This window comes from Typopeltis vanoorti, chromosome 1 (genome assembly GCF_054136105.1).
Source record: "Typopeltis vanoorti isolate ZY-2024b chromosome 1, IOZ_Tvanoo_1.0, whole genome shotgun sequence".
Lineage (NCBI taxonomy): Eukaryota > Metazoa > Arthropoda > Arachnida > Uropygi > Thelyphonidae > Typopeltis > Typopeltis vanoorti.
Genome location: NC_143549.1, coordinates 54,995,187 through 55,019,328, shown reverse-complemented (window position 1 = coordinate 55,019,328; position 24,142 = coordinate 54,995,187). Strand labels below are relative to the sequence as shown.

General features: G+C 35.4%; 1 protein-coding gene across 1 annotated transcript in view; it reads right to left on the bottom strand.

The window, feature by feature from the left end:
- Positions 1-24,142, bottom strand: part of LOC150109990 (telomerase-binding protein EST1A-like) — a 478,068-nt gene that overhangs the window by 442,625 nt on the left and 11,301 nt on the right. Inside the window, exon 2 of the mRNA XM_090390470.1 lies at positions 17,457-19,349. Within this exon, the coding sequence (XP_090246596.1) occupies positions 17,457-19,342 (1,886 nt within the window). The 5' untranslated portion in view covers positions 19,343-19,349. The remainder of the gene's footprint in view (positions 1-17,456; positions 19,350-24,142) is intronic.

Genomic DNA, 24,142 nt, shown 5'->3' with positions numbered 1-24,142 from the left:
ATTAACAACCAATTATCCCACCATCAACGTAGAGACACAGGACGACTCCAAAGGTCATATCGTCTTGCCATATATCAGCACACTATCCAAAAAGCTGAGTAGAATTCTAAAGAAGTTTAACATAAAAACGTGCTTCTCGACTATGCCAAAAATAAGATCACACTTCAACAACAACTATAAACAACCTCACAACCTTCTACAATTCCCAGGTGTATACAAGGTCACTTGTGAATGTGGAAAGCCTTACTATGGGCAGACAGAGAAATCTATCTTACTATGTCTCGAAGAGCACCAGCGCGACATTGCTTATAAAAGAACCAGAGCAACTGCTCTGTCAAGCCATGTCCTGCTTTCAATAAACACGAACATGAAATAAATTGGACATCAACTTCAAACCTACACATCTGCCATGATGAGGTAGAGCGCCGCATTGTCGAGTCAAAGGAAATCACCTTGGACCCTTTTCACATGAATAACAATCTTAGCTATAATTTGCCTGACTCTTTCAACTCTACTATTAGATACTGGAGATCGCGTGATTCCACACACGCACAGGTGTACAACAATAGAACTTTAACTCGGACTGTAGTTCAAGCTCATAATAAATGTAATTTACAGTCGAATATTATGGCTTTATAATTGTATAGCTTTAGAGTGTGTCAATGTTAATTTCAGTGTCTTTTAATATCTTTCTATGTTCTTATCGCCTGATGAAGTCATTCTTGATGAAACATGTTGCGTTTTTTTAAATAAATGTCATTGTGTTATAATTCTCGGGTTTTAAGTCAGTTAATTTAGAAAAATGAATATATATATATATATATATATATATATATATATATATAGTAAAGGACTCTAGGCCAAATACCATTGGGCAAATCTCTGAGTAATTTCAAGTATCCAAAAGTGAATTAGATGAACCAGATGACAATAGGAATATTCTGATTGATTAATGTAATTACTTATTCTTTTTTATATATAAATTTTATGTTGGCTACTATTCTTTCAGTTTAATTTTATCTTTATTTATTTTATATTTTTTTTTTGCCATAAGAGGTCATGCTAAGTGGGTTAATTAGTTTTCAATGTAGCACACCATGTTATGTTTCTAGCTGCTGTAATGTAACAGTTATATATAGATGTGTATATTCTTGATAAATAATAAAATTTTATTATTAAAGTTTTTATTTGAAACAGTTGTGTATATTCCATTCTTGAACAACTTAGATTAGTGAACAAAGGAAGATTAATTATTATGGGTGATTTTAATTATGGCACTATACATTGGAATGAAGAAATAGCATTTGGGAGTAAGGAAAACGAATTTCTCGAATTCTTGAGAGATAGCCATCTCAAGCAGCATGCAAAGGAGGGCACACAAGAATTGCGAGTTCTAGATCTAATCATTTCATCAGAGGATGTAACTGTGAGCGGGGGATTTCACACTTTCCTCCAGTTCTTACTTGTGTTATGTCTAGCCACATGTGGATTTAAGAGAAAGGATGTATGTGGAATTATAAGTTGGTGATTATTACAAACTTAGGAGATAGCTTGGAATAAGGAGTTGAACAGTAAGGAAATAAATACCGCATGGTAACTGACAAAGAAATACATAAAAGCATCAATTTGTGGATGTATTCTGAAGGCCAAAAGGCTGAATAAGGTAAGTGTAAAATGGATGAATGTGCAGCTTAAGCATGAAATCTAGAAAAAGAAAATATTTTGGAGGAAGTACAAGATGAATAATGGTAATAATCAGGTGAAATCATTTAGATGATGTCTTTGAGATATTACAAGAATCCAAGATTGCAATTTTATTCCTTGACAAAGAGCTTCCTTCAAATACAATTTGCTTAGTGAAGCCTTTTGTCTTTTTATCCTGTTGAGTGTTACCATGTGACCCCTTTGCATGCAATTTAAAAATTTCAATGTGCACCAACTTTCTACTTGAAATCACCAGTTATACAAATTGGCACAAGCCAATTTGTCTGAATTTGCAGTTGCAATCTTCAGAAATAGTATTCAACCTTATGGTCACCAGTTTTGGACACCAGTTTATATATACACATATATTAAAATCATATAAAAATATAAACTGTGCAATGTTATACTTGCCCAGAAAACAACAGAAAGGAAATCCAATTTTAAGATAATCATGAAGGATATTGAAGTGGGGTTGCTTAATGTTCAAAGCCAAATAACTAGGACGAAATCTCCAAATCACCTCTAAGGAATGTCGAGAATTGACTGTAGCTTCTAACCTAACATCCAATCTTTAACTTCACATGGTGTGCACCCCCCTCCTAATAGATATCCAAGAGGTACTGAACAAATGCCCTCATTATAGATATCCTTTAGTTCAGTACCCTGTGAATATCTACCTAATGAGGCAAGGCACTTGAAGGTGAGGATTGGACATTAGATCAGAAGTCCCAGTCAGTTCTTCGCATCCCTCAGAGACAATGTGGAAGTTTTCCCCCCAGTTATGACTTTGACTATTAAGCAAACTAGCTGCTGGCTGGCAATTTGGGACTTAGCCAACCAAACTGTACTCTCTATTGGATTAAACCACAAATCCATATGTTACATAATGAAGAGATTTCATGCTGGGTGGGGTGTTGCCTGGTTAAGCAATGCCCTTGCTGTTCTCATCAGAGAACTGGGATGAAAAGGAAGAACTAAGCTATTGGCACAACTCCAACTCAACATCTAGAAGAAAAACCCAACAACCATCAATATAAGTAAATAAGTAGAAACCATCAATATAAAGAGTATTACCAGAAAAGAAATTGAACCAGAAGAACAGGGAAAACTAATGTTGAAATAATTGACATTACTAAGACAAAGAAGACAAAAACAGGTGAGATCTTACTGAATAATAAGTACAGGATGTTATATTCAGGCAATAATGATCAAGGAATATCGCTACTCCTTCCTGACAATAACACGGTCATTGGCAGGAAGGAGTAGTGATAGTATTCAGCACTAAACATGAAGATAAACTTCTTGATTGGAACGCAGTTTCAAGTAGAGTTATGTGGGCAAACTTCAAAATGGAGAAATGGAAAGTAAACTTATTTATGCCACTTATTTCCATCAAGTTACTAGTACAAGCAGGTGATGTAAACAAAATGGAAAAAGTGGTCCTTGTTGGAGAGCTAAACAGCAGAGCAGGAAATGAATCCCACAATGCATAAAGGATGGAAAACTTTGGAGAAAAGGGCAAAGCTAATAATAACAGTAAGTGTCTGATGGATTTCTGCTCAAGATATGAACTAGTCATTACCAACACCAAGTTTCAACATAAAGATGTACACAAATTCATGTGGACAGAAGATGCAAGAAATAAAAAAAAAAGCTTCAATGACTAGGTCAAGGGTGGGCAACCTTTTTAAGGTTGCCCACCTTTTCTCACATGCCAACCAAAATTTTGGGTAGCATATTATTTGGTGTCTTTTAAGTATTGGGAGAACCTCTTCAAATAATCAAAAATCACTAGAGCAGTAAAATCAAAGAATATTATAAAAGTGATTATTGCAAGTCATGTAAGATTGAATGAATGTAAAAATTAGTGATGGAATTTTTACTTAAAAGTCCTTCTACCCAGTTTATAGCATGGATATTTTTTATTTGCCTTTAAGTGTAATTCTAGCTGTAATTGTGTAGCATATACAGTTATACAATTTAAAGATGCAATTTTTAAGATCAGCAAAAGAGTAAACAATAATTCTGAATTTTTTGTTTTTGTTTTTTTTTATAAAGATCAATCAGACATAAGTTTTTTCCAAGTTTTTCCAATATGTTACAGTGCACAATCTCATAATCATTTTACTTGACTAAAGCACAATAAAAGAAAATAAAATTAAAGATATTCTTCTATTAATTCTTAATCCCTTATGAGTAATACATAAAAATTACAGATAAAATAAAATGCTATTTTACCTACATAATACAGGCAGTCCCCGGGTTATGGACGAGATACGTTCCTGAGAAAGCATCTTTAAGTCAGATTTGTATGTAACTCAGATCCCTGATGAACTGCACACATATACGGTAATAATAATAATACTACTATAATGGCTCATATGTGGTAATAATAATAATAGCGTAATACTGTAATAGTAATAATAATACCCCTTTACAGTAATAATAAATTACAGAAACTATTCAGCCTTTTTCTTTTTTTTTTTTCATCATAAATGGCTTTGTAACAGCTGATGTTCTCACTAACTGCGCAGTAAACCTTTGTAAATCGTTCAATGTTAGGATCTTGCTCCTCAAGCTTAGCAAATCCTGCTTCAACAAAACGAAAGGCTTCAGCTAATTTTTTTGTTGTAAACTTTCTTGCCTTTGGATCTTCTGATTCTTCATGTTCTCGTGTTTCTATCAGCTGCTTCTCTATCTCTATAAGGTCTTCATTGGTTAATTCTTGTGAATGGGACTCTAGTAAGTCAATGACAACATTTTCATTGATGTCCAATTGCGGTGCATTGCCACTATCCACCACAGCTTTTCTGGCTTTGGTGATGTTTTCTTCTTCTTCTTCTGTGAAGCCATGAAAATCATCACAGAATTGAGAGCACAGTTCCCAAGGAAACTAGTTCCCGAATTATTAATTTTATTATTATTATTTTTTTTTGACACCCACAGGGAGTCCAAAGACTCATCGAGGGAGGTCACCTGCTCTACAACTCTGTCTCCACCACTCAATCCACCAACCGACTGCAACTACACCAATGGCATCTACTGTCGACCACCACCACTACTATTTCCACAGACAATCACAAACATCAATGCCCATGGCAGGATTCGAACCAACAGCCCTTGGGCTGGAAAGTGGATACGCTAACCAGGCTGGCAATTTAATTACTTAATCAGTAATTCTCCTTATGGGGAGCCTTGGGAGCCCATTTGTAAGTATGAAACAGCGTAAGTAGGGTCGTCCGTAACCGCCTGTATATTAAACAGAAGTTAATCTTTACCATTTTTTAGCAGAAAACATCAAATCAAAACTAGAGAAAGAAAAATAGTGGACATTTTATTTATTTAGCATCAATGAGACTTCTGCTGCATCACTGACGACAGATAATTTATATCAGGTTTATATTTTGTAACCTCTAGAGACATGCATGTATTACTAGTTTCATCTGTAAGGCTATTCCTATTACAAGACTTAACAAAACTCATTAAAAACTGTTGATGAAACTAACCAAGTTCATCGCTGAGAACAATGATTCACAAGAATACGTAGATGCAAAAATGGATAGTAAAACATATAAAAGTTCCAGGAATAGTATTCTGAGTCCTTAGTACCTCGGTCTTTGGCACTTCTCTCTATTACTCCTGTTTCTAATCACTCCTTTTCAATATTTTCCAAGTCAACTATGAGGTCAACAAATTTCTGCCTTCAAATTGAGCTACTCTGAAAATCAATCAACTGCATTTCAAAATCATCCATATTTATCCATGAAAACATTTGCAAGTTCAATTCATCCAGTTTTATAGTGTCTGGAAACTTGGCTTTGGATCTTCTGAATTTTGCAGTCTCTTCTAATTCTCTGAACTAACAAATCTTAGAAGAAACTGCTCAAAGTTGACACAGTGAAATTTAAAAATAGCTTTTTTTGAAGACATTGGTGGTCTGTTTTGTCATCTTTTTGGAGATCATTGATGTATTTCTTTAGGTTTGGAAAGTATCTAAATCTCTCACTGTCTACATTCCTCTTAAAAACTCCTAGTTTAATTTCAAATGCCTTTATGTCATCAAACATAACATCAAGAGTCTTACCAGAGCCCTGTAGTTTAAGGTTCAAGTAATTTAAATGTTCACAAAAATCTGCAAAAAACATCAGTTTACAAACCCACACAATATCATACATTTCTTTATAAGACATATGTTGATTAGGCAAAAAGAGATTTATCTCATGCAGGCATTCAACAAATCATTTCAGAACAAAACCTCAACTAAGCCAATGAACATTGTTGTACATTATTAGTCCTTTGTACACCGAATCCCACCTCATTCAATAAATTCTGAAATTGTCTTTTATTCAAAGCACATGCAGAAATGTAATTAACAACCTTGGTTACTGGTTGTATTACTTTTCGAAGTTCCTTTAGGTTAAGATGTTGGATATGTATTTATTTATTTAATTATTTTTTAAGGTAAGCCTTGGGTTGCGTGCCGGAAAAAAAGTCGTTGGTGTGCCATGTTTGGCACGAGTGAGAAGGGCTCCCTACCCCTAGACTAGGTCATTGATAAAGATATCTTCAGATGGTTTAGGATAGAAGAGTGTACAGTGGATTTGAAATTGGAAGTAACCATGACTTAGTGCTAAGTAGAATAAAAATTTTAAATTTTTATTCTACTCACATTGAAAACATCACATTGAAAAGAACAGTATGTAAGAGTTTTCAAAAGAATTACAGTTGAGCAGCTTTTACAATAAACTGTAGGATGACCTATACAAATATTACTGAAGAAAGAATAAAACAGTTTGAAAACTAGAACTAAACCTTGGAGTCTCCAGGGCAAACTGTGAAGAAAACATTAACTATTTTAGCTGGAGAGGTGTGTGTGTGGTGAAGTTGTCTGCAAAAATAAAAAAAATAACAACACCATGGTAGACACAAGACATTAAATAAGCAGTCCCAGACAAGAAGAAAGCATATCGAAAGTATACCTAGCAAATAAAGCAGCAGATGCCTCGAAAGAATACTTGAATATAAGAGCTAAGCTATGTGTAAACAAAATGCATGGGAATATTCTGTTAAGGATAGAGAAAATAAATAAGTGACAGAAGCTTAGAAATGGAGGAGAAAATAATGGAAATATGAAAAAGATCTATACTTAAATTTCATGGACCTGGAAAAGGCATACCACAAGATGCCCAAAGAAAAACTATTCAAACACTAGTTACATAGGATCAATGGAACATTATACAGAGCAATGAATAGTTTATTCATTTCAGTAAATTACGGAGACTATTAACTGTGTCAGGAATAACTATTTCCAATGTTTCGAATTTCAAAATATATCCTTATAATGTCATTATGTAAAGGTAACTGTGTGCATGCATGTGCATGCAAAATGTTTGTAAAGAGCTGGGTACAGTTTCCCAGTTACCATTACATAATGACATTATGTAAGGATAACTGTGAGCCCAAGGGAATGTTGAAATGCATGTATATGAATGCCTCCAAGTATCAGAAAGAAAGGAGAGGAGTTTTGGGGCATTAATCAGCTCGACTTGGTCAAAAATTATTGGCACCAGTGAGACCTGGTAAAGACATTATTCTCAGAAGAGAATGATGTATTTACAGGGATAGAATGTAAACAGATATTGTATTTTCAGAGAAGATAGAAGAAATATGGCAGGAGAAGGGGTATTATTAATGACAGCTGAAGAACTTCAATCAAAAAAAAAAAAATAGATAAGGAAGACTGTAGCAATGAGAGAAATAGTTTCATTTGAGGCTGTCTGTGCGAGATAGAGGTCACTAGAATAAAATATATTGTTGGTTGCTGCTAACATGTTGTCCTGGGGATCCAGAAAATGTGGATGAAACGCATTGGCAGATTAGCAGGTCAAGCAATTATTAAGGGAGACTTTAACTATGGAGATATAGAAAAAAAAAGGAATTTATAGTTACTAAGGGATAATTATCTGAAACAGCACATGATGGAGGGGGGGGGGCAAGGGTTTGAGAGTGTTGGATCTGGTAATAGCATCAGAAGATCTACCTGTAACTACAGTAACAACTCTATCTTCAATTGGGGAAAGTGACCATGCAGTCTTGACCTAGGAAGTTGCTCAACATGTGGAATTTTCAGTCAAGATAGGGTTTATGTGGAAGTATAAAGTTGACAATTATGTCAAACTTAGGAAGCAACTTGGCACAGTGACATGGCAAAAGAAGCTACATGGAACGAATGCCATTAGTGTATACGAAGCAGTCAGGGACTGTTTAAGTGAGGCAGTATCAGATTGGGATTAAGTGGACGAGCAACAATATAAAGCAGGAGCTGCAAAAAAAAAAAAAAAAAAAGAAAAAGCATTGTGGGTGGAACATAAACGAAAAGGTGATCAGCATGCTCATGGGCAATATAAAGCACACGAAGCAAGAAGGGTATATGATAAGGAAGGAAGACTAAATCAGACTTTGAGAGAAAATTAGCTAAGCTGGCAGAAGTAAATCCAAAAGTTTTTTTTTTTTTACTATGCAACAAGTAAGAGAAAGAATGATTATGGAAAGATAACTTTACTCAGAGTTTATGGTAGAAAAGTGACAGATGCAGAAGAAATAGTTCAGTTATTAAGTGATCATTTTGCAAAGGTATATCATCCGTGGTGACTTTGCAGTTACTGAGAATTGAAGTAGATGAACTGGAGATACTCAGTATATTAAAAAATATCAATGTGAATAAAGCAGTGGACATGAACAGTATGTGAGCTCATGTACTATGAGAATGTGCAAGTGCAGTGGCATTGCCTCTGACAAAGCTGTTTAATCTAAGTCTCAACTCCGTCAAGGTTCCAAGGAAGTGAAAAGAGGATACAACAGTTCCATTATGTAAAGGTGGTGCCAAGACAGAAGTAGCAAATTATAGACCAATAGAATCACTGGAGTGGTGGAAAAGGAATTGGAAAAGTTGGTTAAAAGTAAAATTCCAGAATGGGTAGATAAGAATATAATACTCTATAGAGAGTATTAAGGCTTTGTAAAAAAGAAGGTCCTGCCTCAGTAATTTATTCACATTTTATAATATGGTGATAGTGAAATTTGATAAAGAAAATGGCTCCACTATGATACTGCTGGATTTTGCAAAGACATTTGACAGAATACCACATGGAAAATTATTACATAAGTAGGAGCAAATGATAATGGATATGAGGTTGGTGACATGGATTGGGGGGGGGGGCTGATGGATACACAGATAGATAGATAGACAGACAGACAGACAGTGGTGTATGGTGGAATCAAAGCAAATGATGGCAACTAGTGGAGTGCCTCCAGGGCTCTGTACTAGAACTACTACTCTTTAATTTGTACATTATTGATATAGAGGAAGATTTGAGGGGGCAGGGAGTATATTCAGTAGTTTGCTGGTAATGCAAAACTGGCAATCCAACACTCTCAAACACCTGGCTCCATCTATGACATATTGTTTCAGATCATTATCCCTTAGCAACTGTATAAATTCCATTCCATCTTGCCATGCTCCCTTTCCTCCCCCCAATCTATGCCCACATTGAAGTCTCCTATAATAATTGCCCAGCTTATAATCATTACACTAATCTCCTGATGCATGGTATCTACATCTTCCTGTGGACCCCCCCCCCAATGATCTACAGCACCAACAATATATTTTGTCCTATTAGCCTCTATCTCACACCAAACAGCCTCAAATGAACCATCTATCCCAGACCTAAAATCCTCTTTAACTTCTAATTTTGTTAGTTGTAATTCTTCAGCTATCAGCAGCAGCAATACCCCACCCCCTCAACTATTCCCTCTATCCTCCCTGGAAATACAATACCCTTTACATTTTATCCCTGGAACTATATCATTTTCTATCAAGCCAGGTCTCACTGATGCTTATAATTTTTGTCTAAGTCAAGCTGACGAATGCCAAAAACTCCTCTCCCTTATTCCTGATACTTCTGGCATTCACATACATGCATTTCAACATCCCTTTGTACCCATAATTACCTTCCTAACTTTCACTAAACAACACTTTTTCCAAACATCAAACACCAAAACCATGCATGTGTTGCCCATCAGGCATATATATAAGTCCTTCTGTTCATCAAATTCACTCCATATATCAATAAACTGCACACCATTCCTCCTGCACAATCTTCTTATTGATGTATTAGCAATCATGGCCTTTCTCAAATTGTCTATCATACTGAGGCAGCATACTTGCAATGTTTACTTCGTTACTCTTCATTTTGCTTCTTTCAACAAAACTCTTTTATATCTTGGGTGATTGCCAGCAGTGTGAAGACCTCTGTAAGAAAAGGATATATGTGGAACTACGGGGGGGAGTGATTATGAAGAGCTCGGGAGACAGCTTGCGGGTGTAGCATGGAATGAGGAGTTAGCTGGAAAAGAGATCAACGCAACTTGGGGATTTTCAAAACTATCTAGTAAATGCAATGTCTAAATGTATTCCAAGGGTGAGAAGATTAAATAAGGTAGGTGTGAAATGAATGAATAAAGAGATTAAGCATGCAATACAGAGAAAAAGGATATTATGGAGGCAGTATAAGAGAAGTGGAAATAACTAATTCCATGAGGACTACAAAGACCAGGCAAGGCAGGTGACTTGGTTGGTGAGGGTAGCTAAAGTGAGGTATGAACAGCAGTAAGCTAATGAAGCCAAAAAGAATCCTAAGGAGTTCTTTCGATATGTAGCCAGCAAAAGAAAGAATGATTATGGAAGGATGACACTGATTGGAGAAAATGGTATAAAGGCAGCTGTTACGGAAGGTGTAGTGGAGATACTTAATGAGAAGTTCATAAAGGTCTTTAAATCTTGTGAATGTGACTTCATGGAGAGATTGAGAAAGCAGTTGATGATGGGGAAGAGAGACTGACTGTAAGTGAGCAAGAGGTGTACGGGGGAGTCGAGCAAACTAGATGTAAATAATTTGGGACTTCATAATATATCACCACGTATTCTAAAGGAATGTGCCAGGGAGCTTGACACCTGCCTTGACATTTTTTAAATATGAGTCTTGCACTGGGTCAAGTTCCTAAGAAGTGGAAGGAGGGCAAGATTGTGCCACTTCGTAAATAAGGTGATCGAGCTCAAGCATCAAACTATAGGCCTATCTGCGTGTCAGATGTTGTAGTTAAGTTGTTGGAGAAGCTTGTGAGAACTAAGATCCAGAATTGGGTTGAAAACAATGATATTATCTTTGATGGACAGCATGGATTTGCTAAAGGGAGGTCGTGTTTTAGTAATCTACTTATTTATTACATTAAGGTGACTGCTTACTTGAACAGAGGAGAAGGATAAACAGTAATATACTTAGATTTCACAAAGGCTTTTGATAGATTACCGCATGATAAGTTGATAATCAAACTAGGGCGGATGGGGTTGGATATTAGATTGGAGACTGTCTATCTGATAGGTATCAACAAGTTGTGTATGGGGGGAGCGATATAAAGGAAAAGGAAAGTTACTAGTGGTGTGCCTCAGGGATCTGTTTTAGGGCCATTGCTGTTTAACTTGTATATTAATGATATTGAAGATTTGGATGGAGATATTCAGTTTTTGCAGATGATGCAAAGTTGGGACGAATCATGAAGAGTAGAGAAGATATTGTGGCCTTACAAGAAGACTTGAATAAATTGAGTGATTGGGCACGGAAATGGGAATGCGAGTTCAATGTTGCAAATGTAAGGTTTTAAAAGTTGGAAAACAAAGATGAGATGCAGAATTTATGCTTGGTGAGGATATATTGTCAGAGGTGGAGGAAATAAGAGATCTGGAGTTGATAGTAGATAAAGATCTGAAATTTAGGGGACACATAGCCAAAATTGTGAAGACAACACAAAGGCTTCTGGGAATGATGTGGAGGACACTGACTTGTAGAAGTAGAGAGATTCTTGTTCCATTGTACTCAATAAAGGCTGAAACCGGTCTGGGTAGTGACCTCCCACCATAATGTAATAACAGCATACATTTCCTAGGAAATGTGTTTTTACATTATGAAAAATACCAAGAATAGCGATCAGAACTTTACCCCCTTTGCTGCGAGTTGCCCGAGTTTGTACTACGTACTAGGACTACTTGCATTAGCTCACGCTAGTAATTGCCGATACTTTTATAGTTTTGTTATGTACCTATCCCTATATATAGGTTGCATATTCTTTAACTATATCACCTTTATATCTTTATCTAATCTTGTTAGTTATGTATACCTTACTCACTCATACAAATTTCCCTTTCTTTATGCAAGCTAAATTTAGGCCGCTCTTAAATTTAGTCACGTGTATTTTAATTTATGATTAGGGCTTTGTCCAAGTATGGGATGCTGCCATTAAACATATCCTCTGAGACAGTTCACCTGATAAATATTGACAAATTTATTTTTAACTGCACCAGCCAATACTGAGGATAGACGAAGCTCTTATCCAAGGTGGCTCTCTCAGAGTGATACACAGTAATAAACTTCACAATAATAGATAAACTAATTCCTGTTCTCTTTATCTTTGCATGCAGTCGTGGCTCTAAATATCAAATTATACTCGTGGGTCCCTCCCGCTAGGTTCGGTGGTAATTTTATGAGTGGCTATTTGAATTCATATAACAAGCTGGACTCGGGCAAATGCTATGAAACATATTTATTAAATCAAGAAATTATACATGAGAAAATATAAATGCATGGTTAACTATATCACGTTGCTAGCAAGATCTCAATTTCAATATTAACATTACAATACAAGAACAAATTACTTGGACCACTTCTATATATAATTTAACAAACTTCTAGCTTATGTAGCCTATCTTTTATCACTCACGTGGTCACTAGTTATATCTCACAACATATCACAATCGTCTCTTATACAAATCCCTTCTAGGGAGACATTTCTCAAATAGGGACAGATCAGTACCAAAATAGGGATAGTTCCTAAAGTTCTTTACAATATGTCCATTACATAAATTTTCCTATAGAATTCACACACAAATCTTCAACTGGAAATCAGAATATGACAATCTGCATTACCGTTCCTGGAATTACTTTCAGTTCTTTCTTCAGCCTTGTCTGGACATCAATGCTCCTCTAAGATCTACAATTTTCCGGGTTACATACGATAGCTGCACGGCCAGATTCTCCGAACTGGAAAGGCGATGTGCCGCTCAGGACTTTCACCAGTATCACAGGCACACATCTGGATTACCGTTGCACGATATAGCATAGCTATCCTGATCTGAGGAAATAGCTAGCCCTATTTCCTCAGATACGCACACTACGGCAGACGACTCATAACTTCTACGGCCAGCCTAGAATCTTCTCCGCTGGCGGAGACCGAGAGTCAACATCCACGAGGTCAGGAAACAGGAACCAAAAAGCCTCATGTATGTGGGGGGGGGGTTGGCTTTTATAGTGCCCGCTTCAATCTCGGAGATTCGCACATTTTGCCACGTTGTTTATTACGCAACGTGCACGCGGTGTGTTTTCCTAGAAAGCGTTCTAGTTTCCTTTTCATATAACTTCACTTTCCCTCCGTTATTCTGGACGGATAAAATGTGACCCTTGGACCTTAGCTTAAACACTTTGCTTTCTTATACTACATGAAACTGGATACTTTAAATAAATTAATACCTTAAATAAATTTACTATTAGACTTCCTACAAAACAGGTAAAGGCTCACATATTATCCATATTAATTATTTCTTCATTTCTATCTTTCTGTTATTTATATATATATATATATATGTATACATGCCGTTCATATACTACCCGGGGGCAAACATATGTGCTTATTTTCCTGTTTGTCAGGCAACTCATGATGAACTGTGATAAAATTGGAATTTCTAAGATGCATAATCTATCACAATTCAACAGTTTACTATATTCGGCATGAAACTCTCTGATTCCAATCTTATTCGGTTTTAAAACGTGGGATTTAATATCCCCTTAATTTAAATAATTTGAAATTGTTATAATTCTTGACCAGAGATTAATGAATAACTACCTCTTATTTAGAAGTATTGGTCAAGTGGTAATAAACTATTTAATAACCAACTAGTTTCACAGGCTATTGCTGTCGGCATCTTCAGAGTACAAATAAGGTAGGCAAAGTAAATTACAAGCTAAATGTTAACTGACAATTCTAATTCAGTAACAAAATAGTACTGAGTGTGAAACAATACACGTGCCACGGATACGTGATTTACTTGTTGAGAAACATTTTGTAGTTAGCGTTGAAGTTTATTTCATGCGTGTTTAGTGATCTGATTAAGGTCTGCCATATATCAGGTAGGATTAAACCTTGCTTCCTGTTGAGGCTTTTTGTGGAATGGGCGACTGTAGCTGCTTCTTTGAAGATTCTGGAACAGTAGTTTTCTTCTATATAAGGCATATAACTTTTATTCCATTCAACAATGTGGTTGGTTGTAGAGAAGCGGAAAGAAAGGTAAGATATATCTTGTCTGTTATTACTAGAAGCTTCAAAATGAGACAAAAGGAACACATCGGTTATGTAAGAAATAACAGACAAGATATATCTGGGCTTTCTTCTCACTTCTCTACAACCAACCACATTTTTGAATGGAATAAAACTAAATGCCTTATATAGAAGAAAACTACTGTTCCAGAATCTTCAAAGAAGCAGCTACAGTTGCCCATTCCACAAAAAACCATAACAGGAATCAAGGTTTAATCCTGCCTGATATATGGAAGACCTTAATCAGATCACTAAACACCCATGAAATGAACTTCAGTGCCAACTACAAAATGTTTCTCAACGAGTAAATCATGTATCTGTGACAAGTGTATTGTTTCACGCTCAGTACTATTTTGTTACTGAATTGTTGGTTAACATTTAGCTTCTAATTTACTTTGCCTACCTTATTTGTACCCTGAAGATGCCGACAGCAATAGCCGATGAAACTAGTTGGTTATTAAATAGTTTATTACCACTTGGCCAATACTTCTAAATAAGAGTTAGTTATTCATTAATCTGTGGTCAAGAATTAAACAATTTCAAATATCAACAGAATCGATGAGATTACAAAACAGAAGGTATGCCATCTTGAACTTTTAAAATGTAAGAAGGCTAAGTTTTAAAATCACCTAACTTTCTTAAAAAGATGTCGAGACAAAAATGTTATCCCCAAATTTCTGCGTCTCAGACAACTTTTTAATTCTAGACAAGCTAAACGAATTTATCATAAAACATCACTCTCTCCCTTCTACGTGAAAGAATACATCATACAAGATTCACACTAAGCCAAATAGACTCAAAATGTTATGCATTCTTTACAGATATCTCTAATACCGTTGACGAAGATATTTGGCAGCTTCTAGATAATGTGATTTACACAAGTTATGATAAAACCTTCAGAAATAGCAAACAGACGCAAATCGAGAAATTCAATTATCTGTATACTAATCATAATTGAGTCTAAACCTTCTCTACCAGATAACCAAGTGATCGTTAATCAATCAAAGCACATACTAACAAAACCTGATATCGCTATTCTCAAAAAAAGGCTTCAATTTTGCCTTGACACCTGCTGTAATACCCAAAGTAGATTTCATCTGCTTTGAGTATGAATATATGAACTTACAGCTAATGACCACAGATTGAAAAGCAGCATAATCCTCTCGTCTCCTTCCAGATCTCCACACACAAATTTCACCCCTATGGAAAAAAGAACCCTGCTCAACTTAAAGCATAACAAAGACATCATCATAATTAAAGTGGACAAAGGGAAATAGTACTGTCATCTTAAACACAAATGACTATGAAGCTTAACAATCTGTTATCAGATACGTCTGTCTATAATGTCCTTAATACAGATCCAACATTAAAAAACCATAAAGACACCAATGAACTATTACGTTGGATGACAAACTGGCCTACAGATTTAATTAAAAAGTTAAAATCTATGCATCTTCTAACTCCTAGACTGTACGGTGTTCCAAAAAGTGCACAAGGATGGCTCCCCATTACATCCCATTGTAGATGGAATCAATTCTCTAACTTATTCACTGTCTAAACATCTAGCCAAAATTCTACAACAACACATTCATAACTCAGACACTTATATTAAAAACTCTCTATCTCTGAAGACGATATACTTGCTAGCCTTGATGTTACTTCCCTGTTTACCAACATTCCAGTAGTTGAAATCATCAACATCTTAGACAATTTGTTCCCACAAAACATCACTTCGTTGTTTAGTCACTGTTTAACAACTATTTCGTATGGAAGAAAACCATTTACAAACAATTAACCGGATTGGCCATGGCTAGTCCCCCTCTCACCCTCTTGTGCTGACCTATTTATGGAAGATCTTGAAATTAAAATCTTATCTCAGATTAATGCAAAACCTACAGCATGGTTTAGATATGTAGATGACATCTTTATCATATGGACTCACAAAAAGGAAGAGCTATTGGATTACCTAAACAAAATCAATTCGTTCCACCATACTATCAAATTCACACTAGAACTTGAAAAGAACAAACAACTACCATTCCTGGACATCATAATAAAGAAACAAGAAAATAACAGTGTCAACTTATCTGTTTATAGAAAACCTACAAATACTAGACGTTATTTACACTTCAGCTCATCACACCACATTTCCCAAAAACTTAGCATTATTCATATGCTAAAGAAAAGAACTATACAGTTTACTACAGACCAAAATGATCTACAGAAGAACTGACTACAATATCCAATGACCTATCTCTAAATGGGATAGGTCATTGGATATTGTAGTCAGTTCTTCTGTAGAACTGACTACAATATCCAATGACCTATCTCTAAATGGCTACCCTAGAAGACTCATCAACAAGATTCTCTTCTCTGACATACCACAAAGACAACGTGAGGTCACCCAATATATCATCGCTATAACTATTCCATACGTTGGTACCATTTCCAAAAAACTGGCTCTCCTCCTAAAACCACACAATATTAGAGTGACCTTCAAGCCAATTGAAACTATTCAGAAATTTCTAAGATCCCCGAAAAACTTCCATCCTTTCTACAAGTATGCTGGAGTTTACAACATCCCTTGTTCCTGTGGTCTTAGTTACATTGGTCAGACGTCTAGAAGCTTCGAAATGAGACAAAAGGAACACATTGGTTATGTAAGAAATAACAGACAAGATATATCTGGCCTTTCTTCCCACTTCTCTACAACCAACCAACCAACCACATTATTGAATGGAATAAAAGTTACATGCCTTATATAGAAGAAAACTACTGTTCCAGAATCTTCAAAGAAGCAGCTACAGTCGCCCATTCCACAAAAAACCATAACAGGAATCAAGGTTTAATCCTACCTGACCTTAATCAGATCACTAAACACGCATGAAATGAACTTCAGCGCCAACTACAAAATGTTTCTCAACGAGTAAATCATGTATCCATGACAAATGTATTGTTTCACGCTCAGTACTATTTTGTTACTGAATTAGAATTGTCAGTTAACATCTAGCTTGTAACCTTATTTGTACCCTGAAGATGCCGACAGCAATAGCCGGCAAAACTAGTTGGTTATAAAATAGTTCATTACCACTTGACCAATACTTCTAAATAAGAGTTAGTTATTCATTAATCTGTGATCAAAAATTATAACAATTTCAAACAATAGCATATATTTAAGTATTTTAGTCAAATACACATATCAATGAGTTCTTAAAAAAAGATTAAAATAAAATAGAACTGAAGGATCGTCATCATCAAAAATTAAATACCTTTTTGGTCCTTCTTGACGCAGCAAGTTTTCAGTATATGAGGCTGCTGCACACTGATATGGTACAGAATAAGGAGCATAATGCTGCCAAAACTGTGCTTTAGCTATTTGCTGAGAAATGTTGGTAGGTATAAAACGATTAGAAGGTGTGCTATAAAGATGATTAGCAGGACTGGGAGGTCCTGAAAATGACAATGATGGCATCGGAACAGAAATAAATAAAGGTCTTTCTGGATTATTAGGATCAAATAGCTGCTTCTTAATTACAAACGGTTCTCTAATAGCACATCTTTCTCTATTAGGTCTTGTCACTGGAGGAGTAAGAGGACGATATCCTTCTGTTCTTGATTCAAGTGGTAACTTAATTAAACCACCACTTTCAGATCTTTCTTTTCTCTTTTCATGCCTGCTAGATTTTGGATTTAAGTTTTCAGAAGCTTTTAATTTTTGGCCTTTAACTGTAAGTTTTTGTTCCAAATGTTCCTCTCCTGATTTCTTTTCCAACTCACAAATATTTACATTCTTCCCACTATCAAGATGATCTTTGCTTTCATTCCTTTTATTTTTAATTTTTATTCTTAAAGAACTATCATTTTGAAACGAATTATCTGTAAGTAATTTGTTGTTTTTCTTCGGCCTTAGAGATATATTTTTATTAAAGTGTTCATTGCCCTTTTCCTGAAAAGCAGAAAGGTCTGAAGGTGGAAATTTTTCATATAACTTGTTTTCTGAGTTTTCTTGTAACAAATTATTATTCCTATTTGATTCATGCTTATTTTCTTTTCTATCAGTAAAAAGTTTGTAGACATGATCCTTCTCATTACCAGAATTCAGAGCTGAAGAACTGAATGAATCAAAATCATTACTATCATCCTGACTAAATGTCCGTGTGAGTAACATTATTCCTTCTGCAACAGATTCAGTTCCATAATCTTCAATTTCAGATGATGTGCTTGATGTCTGGGATAAAGAAATGGGATTAAGTTTATCATTACCATTACAACCACCACCACCATCATGAAGCCTTTCGTGGTTTTCAAAAAATGGATGCTGTTCAGTTTCTGAATAATTATCAGTATCAACAAATGATAAATGGCTAGTAATCTGAGGAGAATCACTAGAAGAAAAATCACAGGTAAGTTCATCTTTAATATCATCAGCTACCTTTTCTTTGTGTTGTATTTTTTGCATAATCATCTCATCTTCAAAACTACTTTCCAATTTACAGTCAACTATATCACATGGCAGATCACTTTTAATGTGGGAATTATAGTAAATGACATTTTCATGTATATTTTCTGAACCTGATATTCTCTTTCTTCTATGTGTTGTCCTAGAATACCTCCGAGAAGAGGACAAAAGTTTTCTTTCACCTGCAAAATCTGCGCTGTTGTTGTTGTGATGTCTATTGTCACTTGCTGTTTTTTCAGACAAAGTGCTTTTTCTCGAATGAGATTTATTTTTAAATCCAGTATTGTGTGATAATCTCAATTTAGGAATATACAAAGGTGCATCAGGACGACGTGATTTGATTCTTTTTGTTGTATTAATCTCACTGCATTCAGTTTTTAATTTAGTTACTTCATTTTTTTTTTCATTAACAAGCAAATGCACTTTGGTAATTGCTTTATTTTCATGTATTAAATCTGTGTAATTCTTATGTGATGTTCTGTCAGAATTAGAAAACTGAATATTACTATTAGTTTGCTTACTAATCTGAAGTTCATCTTCTCCTTGAGAATATAACTCTGGCTTCTCATTCTTTTTTTTCAGTCCCATACCAGGGCGATATATTTGTATTTCTGGGCGTCTACTTTCTTTTTTATTTTGCTTATTCTTTTCTGAAGAAGACGCAATCAATACAGACATTTCTTTACTCCCGGGCATTTCTTATCTAAAAAACAAACAAAAATAAAAAGGTGTTCAGAATGTACACACACAATCAAGACAAATAATATTTCATCATCACCAAATATTTCCATAACTACTAACTTTATATATGTGAAAATATACAATTTCACATGTTGACATATAGAGTTACCATGCATGTGTGTGTGTGTGTGTGTGTGTGTGTACATATAGCACAAGGCATCCGCTTTAAAAGAATCTAGATTCATAAAAGTACTCAAAGCACAAAAAAAGTTCAGTCTTCTTCAGAGTAAGTATACTTTCTGAAGTAATGAATGTTTCCCATCACTTCTGACGTTGTAAAACATTTAATCCGTTTTTGGTGCTGCCCTAAGAAGCTAGCTCCTACCACCAATCCTTGGCATTCACATGTAAATTATACTTAACAAGAAACTGTATTATTGTTTTCCCAAACAGGAACATATATAGTAACACCATGATAGGCTTTTATATGGAGGCAGATGAATTCACATCAAATTGCCCTAGTTGTGAAAAGCCATCTGTCATTTTGATATGAAATCACCTGCCTCCATAACAAGTAGCCTATCGTGATGTTACCTCACATATTCATGCTTGGGATTTTTTTTTTTTTTAACCTAAAAAGGTGCTTCCATGGGATGATAGACTGCTAATGACCTTAAAAAAAGAAACAAACAAATGTGACACTACTGTGTCACATTTGTATTCATAAATTCATAAATCAATGTCTAAGCACCTATTTTTCTTTTTTAGAAAAAGTTTTGGTTGTTAGATACTCAACTCACACAAATCAGCAACAAATGATTTTCTTGTTCCTCTGTTAGTAGAAGTAGCATGAATCTGGCTGGAAAGGACTTCACATTCAGATTTTTTTTTAGTTTAAAGTGAGTAACATAAGCCTAGAGAAACGATTAATCAATTTCAAAATAAGCTATTCTCCTTGTTTTTAACCACACTCATTATTTCCCAATCTGATAGCTGCTCAGAGTGCAGTTCACATTCAAGTAGAGTACAGAACTAAAAACTTGTGTACATCCCATAACAGGATCACCATATGCTAATTTCATTAAATCACATTTCGTCACTCATTTTGTAAGTTTAAAAGAAAATTAAACACTTTCAGACATCATGAAAATTATCACAGCACAAAAGACTTATGAAGCATAATGTGTTTCATAAGATTTTTATGCCATGTTCCACTACACTGGTTTTACTGCTCACTACAATAATTAGTGGTCTATACATTAATTTGCCAAAACCTGCAAACATGCTTTGCATTGCCGTAATAATAATGACAATAATAATTATTATTATTATTATCCCCAGACCTCCATGGAGTCAAAGACTCATTGTGAGAGGTCCTCCTCAAGATGGACTGTAATAGGGTGTTGGTTAGCGGTGGCTCTTGTTTGAATGATTTTTGAGGAGGGCAGAAACTGAATGTCCAAGAGAGCGAGAGAGAGGGACTGAACTGGATATGCGAGACAGGGATCATTAATTAACCAGAATGCCTTCTTCTGGATAGAATCGAGCAATCTTGGAAAGGATTTGGTGCACCATTCTAAATATGGGAGAAATATTTAAATTAAGGGGATATTAGATCCCACATTGTTTTAAAACCGAATAAGAAACCCAAGGATTGGAATCAGAGAATTTCATGCCAAATATAGTATAAAACACTATAAAAGTATCGGCGAATACTAGCGTGAGCTAATGCAAGTAGTCCTAGAACATAGTACAAACACGGGCAACTCATTGAAGGTGGGTAAAGTTCTGATCGCTATTCTTGGTATTTTCTATAATGTAAAAACACATTTCCTAGGAAATGTATGCTGTTATTACATTACGGTGGGAGGTCACAACCCAGACCGGTTTCAGCCTTTTTTGAGGCTTCATCAATGAGTAGCTAGACCATATAAGCAAAAAGAACTTATATGCTCTGCTATACGAGTTGTCAAAAAGGTGCACCCATTAAGTTACATAAATATAAAGAGTCAATAGGCTTCATTTCGGCGATATAAACATTATTTAAATTAAGGGGATATTAGATCCCACATTGTTTTAAAACCGAATAAGAAACTCAAAGATTGGAATCAGAGAGTTTCATGCCGAATATAGTATAAAAAACTATAAAAGTATCGGCGAATACTAGCGTGAGCTAATGCAAGTAGCCCTAGAACGTAGTACAAACACGGGCAACTCGTTGCAAAGGTGTGTAAAGTTCTGATCGCTATTCTTGGTATTTTAAATAATGTAAAAACACATTTCCTAGGAAATGTATGCTGTTATTACATTATGGTGGGAGGTCACTACCCAGACCAGTTTCAGCCTTTTTTGAGGTTTCATCAGTGAGTAGCTAAACGAAATCAATGTGGGATCTAATATCCCCTTAATTTAAATAATGTTTATATCGCTGAAACGAAGCCTATTGGCTTTTTATATTTATGTAACTTAGTGGGTGCACCTTTTTGACAACTCGTATAGCAGAGTATATAAGTTCTTTTCGCTATACCATTTGGTATTAATTTGGTCTAGCTACTCATTGATGAAGCCTCAAAAAAGGCTTAAACCAGTCTGGGTAGTGACCTCCCACCATAATGTAATAACAGCATACATTTCCTAGGAAATGTGTTTTTACATTATGGAAAATACCAAGAATAGCGATCAGAACTTTACTCACCTTCAACGAGTTGCCCGTGTTTGTACTACGTTCTAGGACTACTTGCATTAGCTCACGCTAGTATTCGCCATTACTTTTATAGTTTTTTATACTATATTCGGCATGAAACTCTCTGATTCCAATCCTTGAGTTTCTTATTTGGTTTTAAAACAATGTGGTATCTAATATCCTCTTAATTTAAATAATGTTTATATCACCGAAATGAAGCCTGTTGGCTCTTTATCTTTATATATTTAAGTAACTTAATGGGAGCAATATTCCATGGTTAGGTTGATGTGGAATTTATGCAGTTAGCTGTTGTGAACTAGTGACTTATATAAAAACGTACACAGTTTTTTGGCAGCTGCAGAAACTATAGTTGAAACGTGGCTGTGCCAAAAGAATTGTTGGAAGGATGTTATGAATATGATAAAGAAATGAATTTAGTATTTGTAGGCTATAAATAATAAAAATAATAAATACATTAAAACATATTGCAATGGAATTTTAAAAATGTCAAAAAGTATATAAATACAAGGTCTGACACGGAAAAAACTAGAATGTGCCTTATCTCTTTTTATTTAACAAACTGAGAAAATCAACTATGATCTCCTTCAAAATATTTCCCTTCTGAGTTGACACAGCTGCATACGATGCTGCCAATGTTCAGAGCAATTCTGCAGAGCATTTTCTGAAAGGCTGTTGAGGATCTCTATCATTTTTGATTTTCACATCTTCTACCAACAAAAAATGGGTTCCTTTGAGCAGACTTGATCTTTGGGAAGAGACAGAAGTTGCAGGGAGACAGGTCTAGCGAACAGGGTGGGTGCTCAAGCACAGTGATGTGATCAGCTAAAAACTACTGCTTCACACGCAAAGTGTTATAGGCTCGCACATTGTCTTGGTGAAAAAATCCAACCGTTTCTCCATAATTTCTGTCGTTTCCTTCTCAGCATTCATGCAATTTTGTCAAGACTTCAAGGTAATGCTGTTGATTTACCATCTGGCTGCTGGGATCCCACTCTGTTATTACAATACCATGTATATCAGAGGAAACAATCAACATGGCCTTGAACTTCGAATGACTCATGAGTGCTTTTTTTTGGTCTTAGAGATGTTGCTGACTTCCACTGCATTGATTGTTGCTTGGTTTCCAGATCATACGTAAACATCCAAGTTTCATTACAAGTAATTACCTAATTCAACAAATCTGGTTCATCCTTAATATGTTGCAAAAGGTCCAAATACAGTTCCCTGCAACATTCTTTTTGTTCATCTGACAACATTTTTGGAACCATTTTTGCACAGACCTTTTTTATATTCAATTCTTCAGTTAAAATGCGTCGAACACTTTCTCTGTCCAAATGAACTTTCTCAGCTACAGCTTGAACACCCAACCTTCTGTCCTTTGCGATCACATCTCACACTTTTTTAATGTTGTCATCGGTAACTGCTGTGCGTGGGACGGCCTGGGTGATCATCTTTTGCACTTTCTCTGCCTTTCGAAAATTGTTTGTGCCATTCAAAAATGTGTGTACAAGATGCACTCTTCACCGTAAGCCTCAGTTAATAACTGAAAAGTTTCTGTCATGGATTTCTTCAGTTTCACAAGAAACTTGATGTTAACTCGCTGTTCACTCTTGCACTCCAAAATTTTCTGACCGAGGATAAGAAAACATCTATATTTGAACACGTGTTCACTCATACTGAGTAAAGCGATGGAGTTGAGCCTTGTCTCACAGAGACAGGTTAGAACATGCTCTATAACCATCTTTTTGTCTCTCCCCTCCCAATCTCTATTTGCAAGCTATAGGGTTAGTTTCTTTTTTTTTTTTTGTTTGTTAGTTTGTTTGTTTCAGATCTCATATACTACAACTATGTAATTGTCACACCTTCAGCAAGGTATATTTCCTACAGGAATATTCATAAAGTTTTAAAATAAATTTTGCACTTTACCATGGAGATGCTCTAATCTCTCACTGACACTGTTCAACTTAACATTTGAAACAGCCATTGGAGATCTAAAGGGAATAGAATGAGCAGCTAATGGCTTATGCTAACGACATCATTCTTGAAAATTCATGTCAGGATTATTATTAGACTGCCAGGAAGTCAAGGACTCATCAAGGAAGACCATAGAT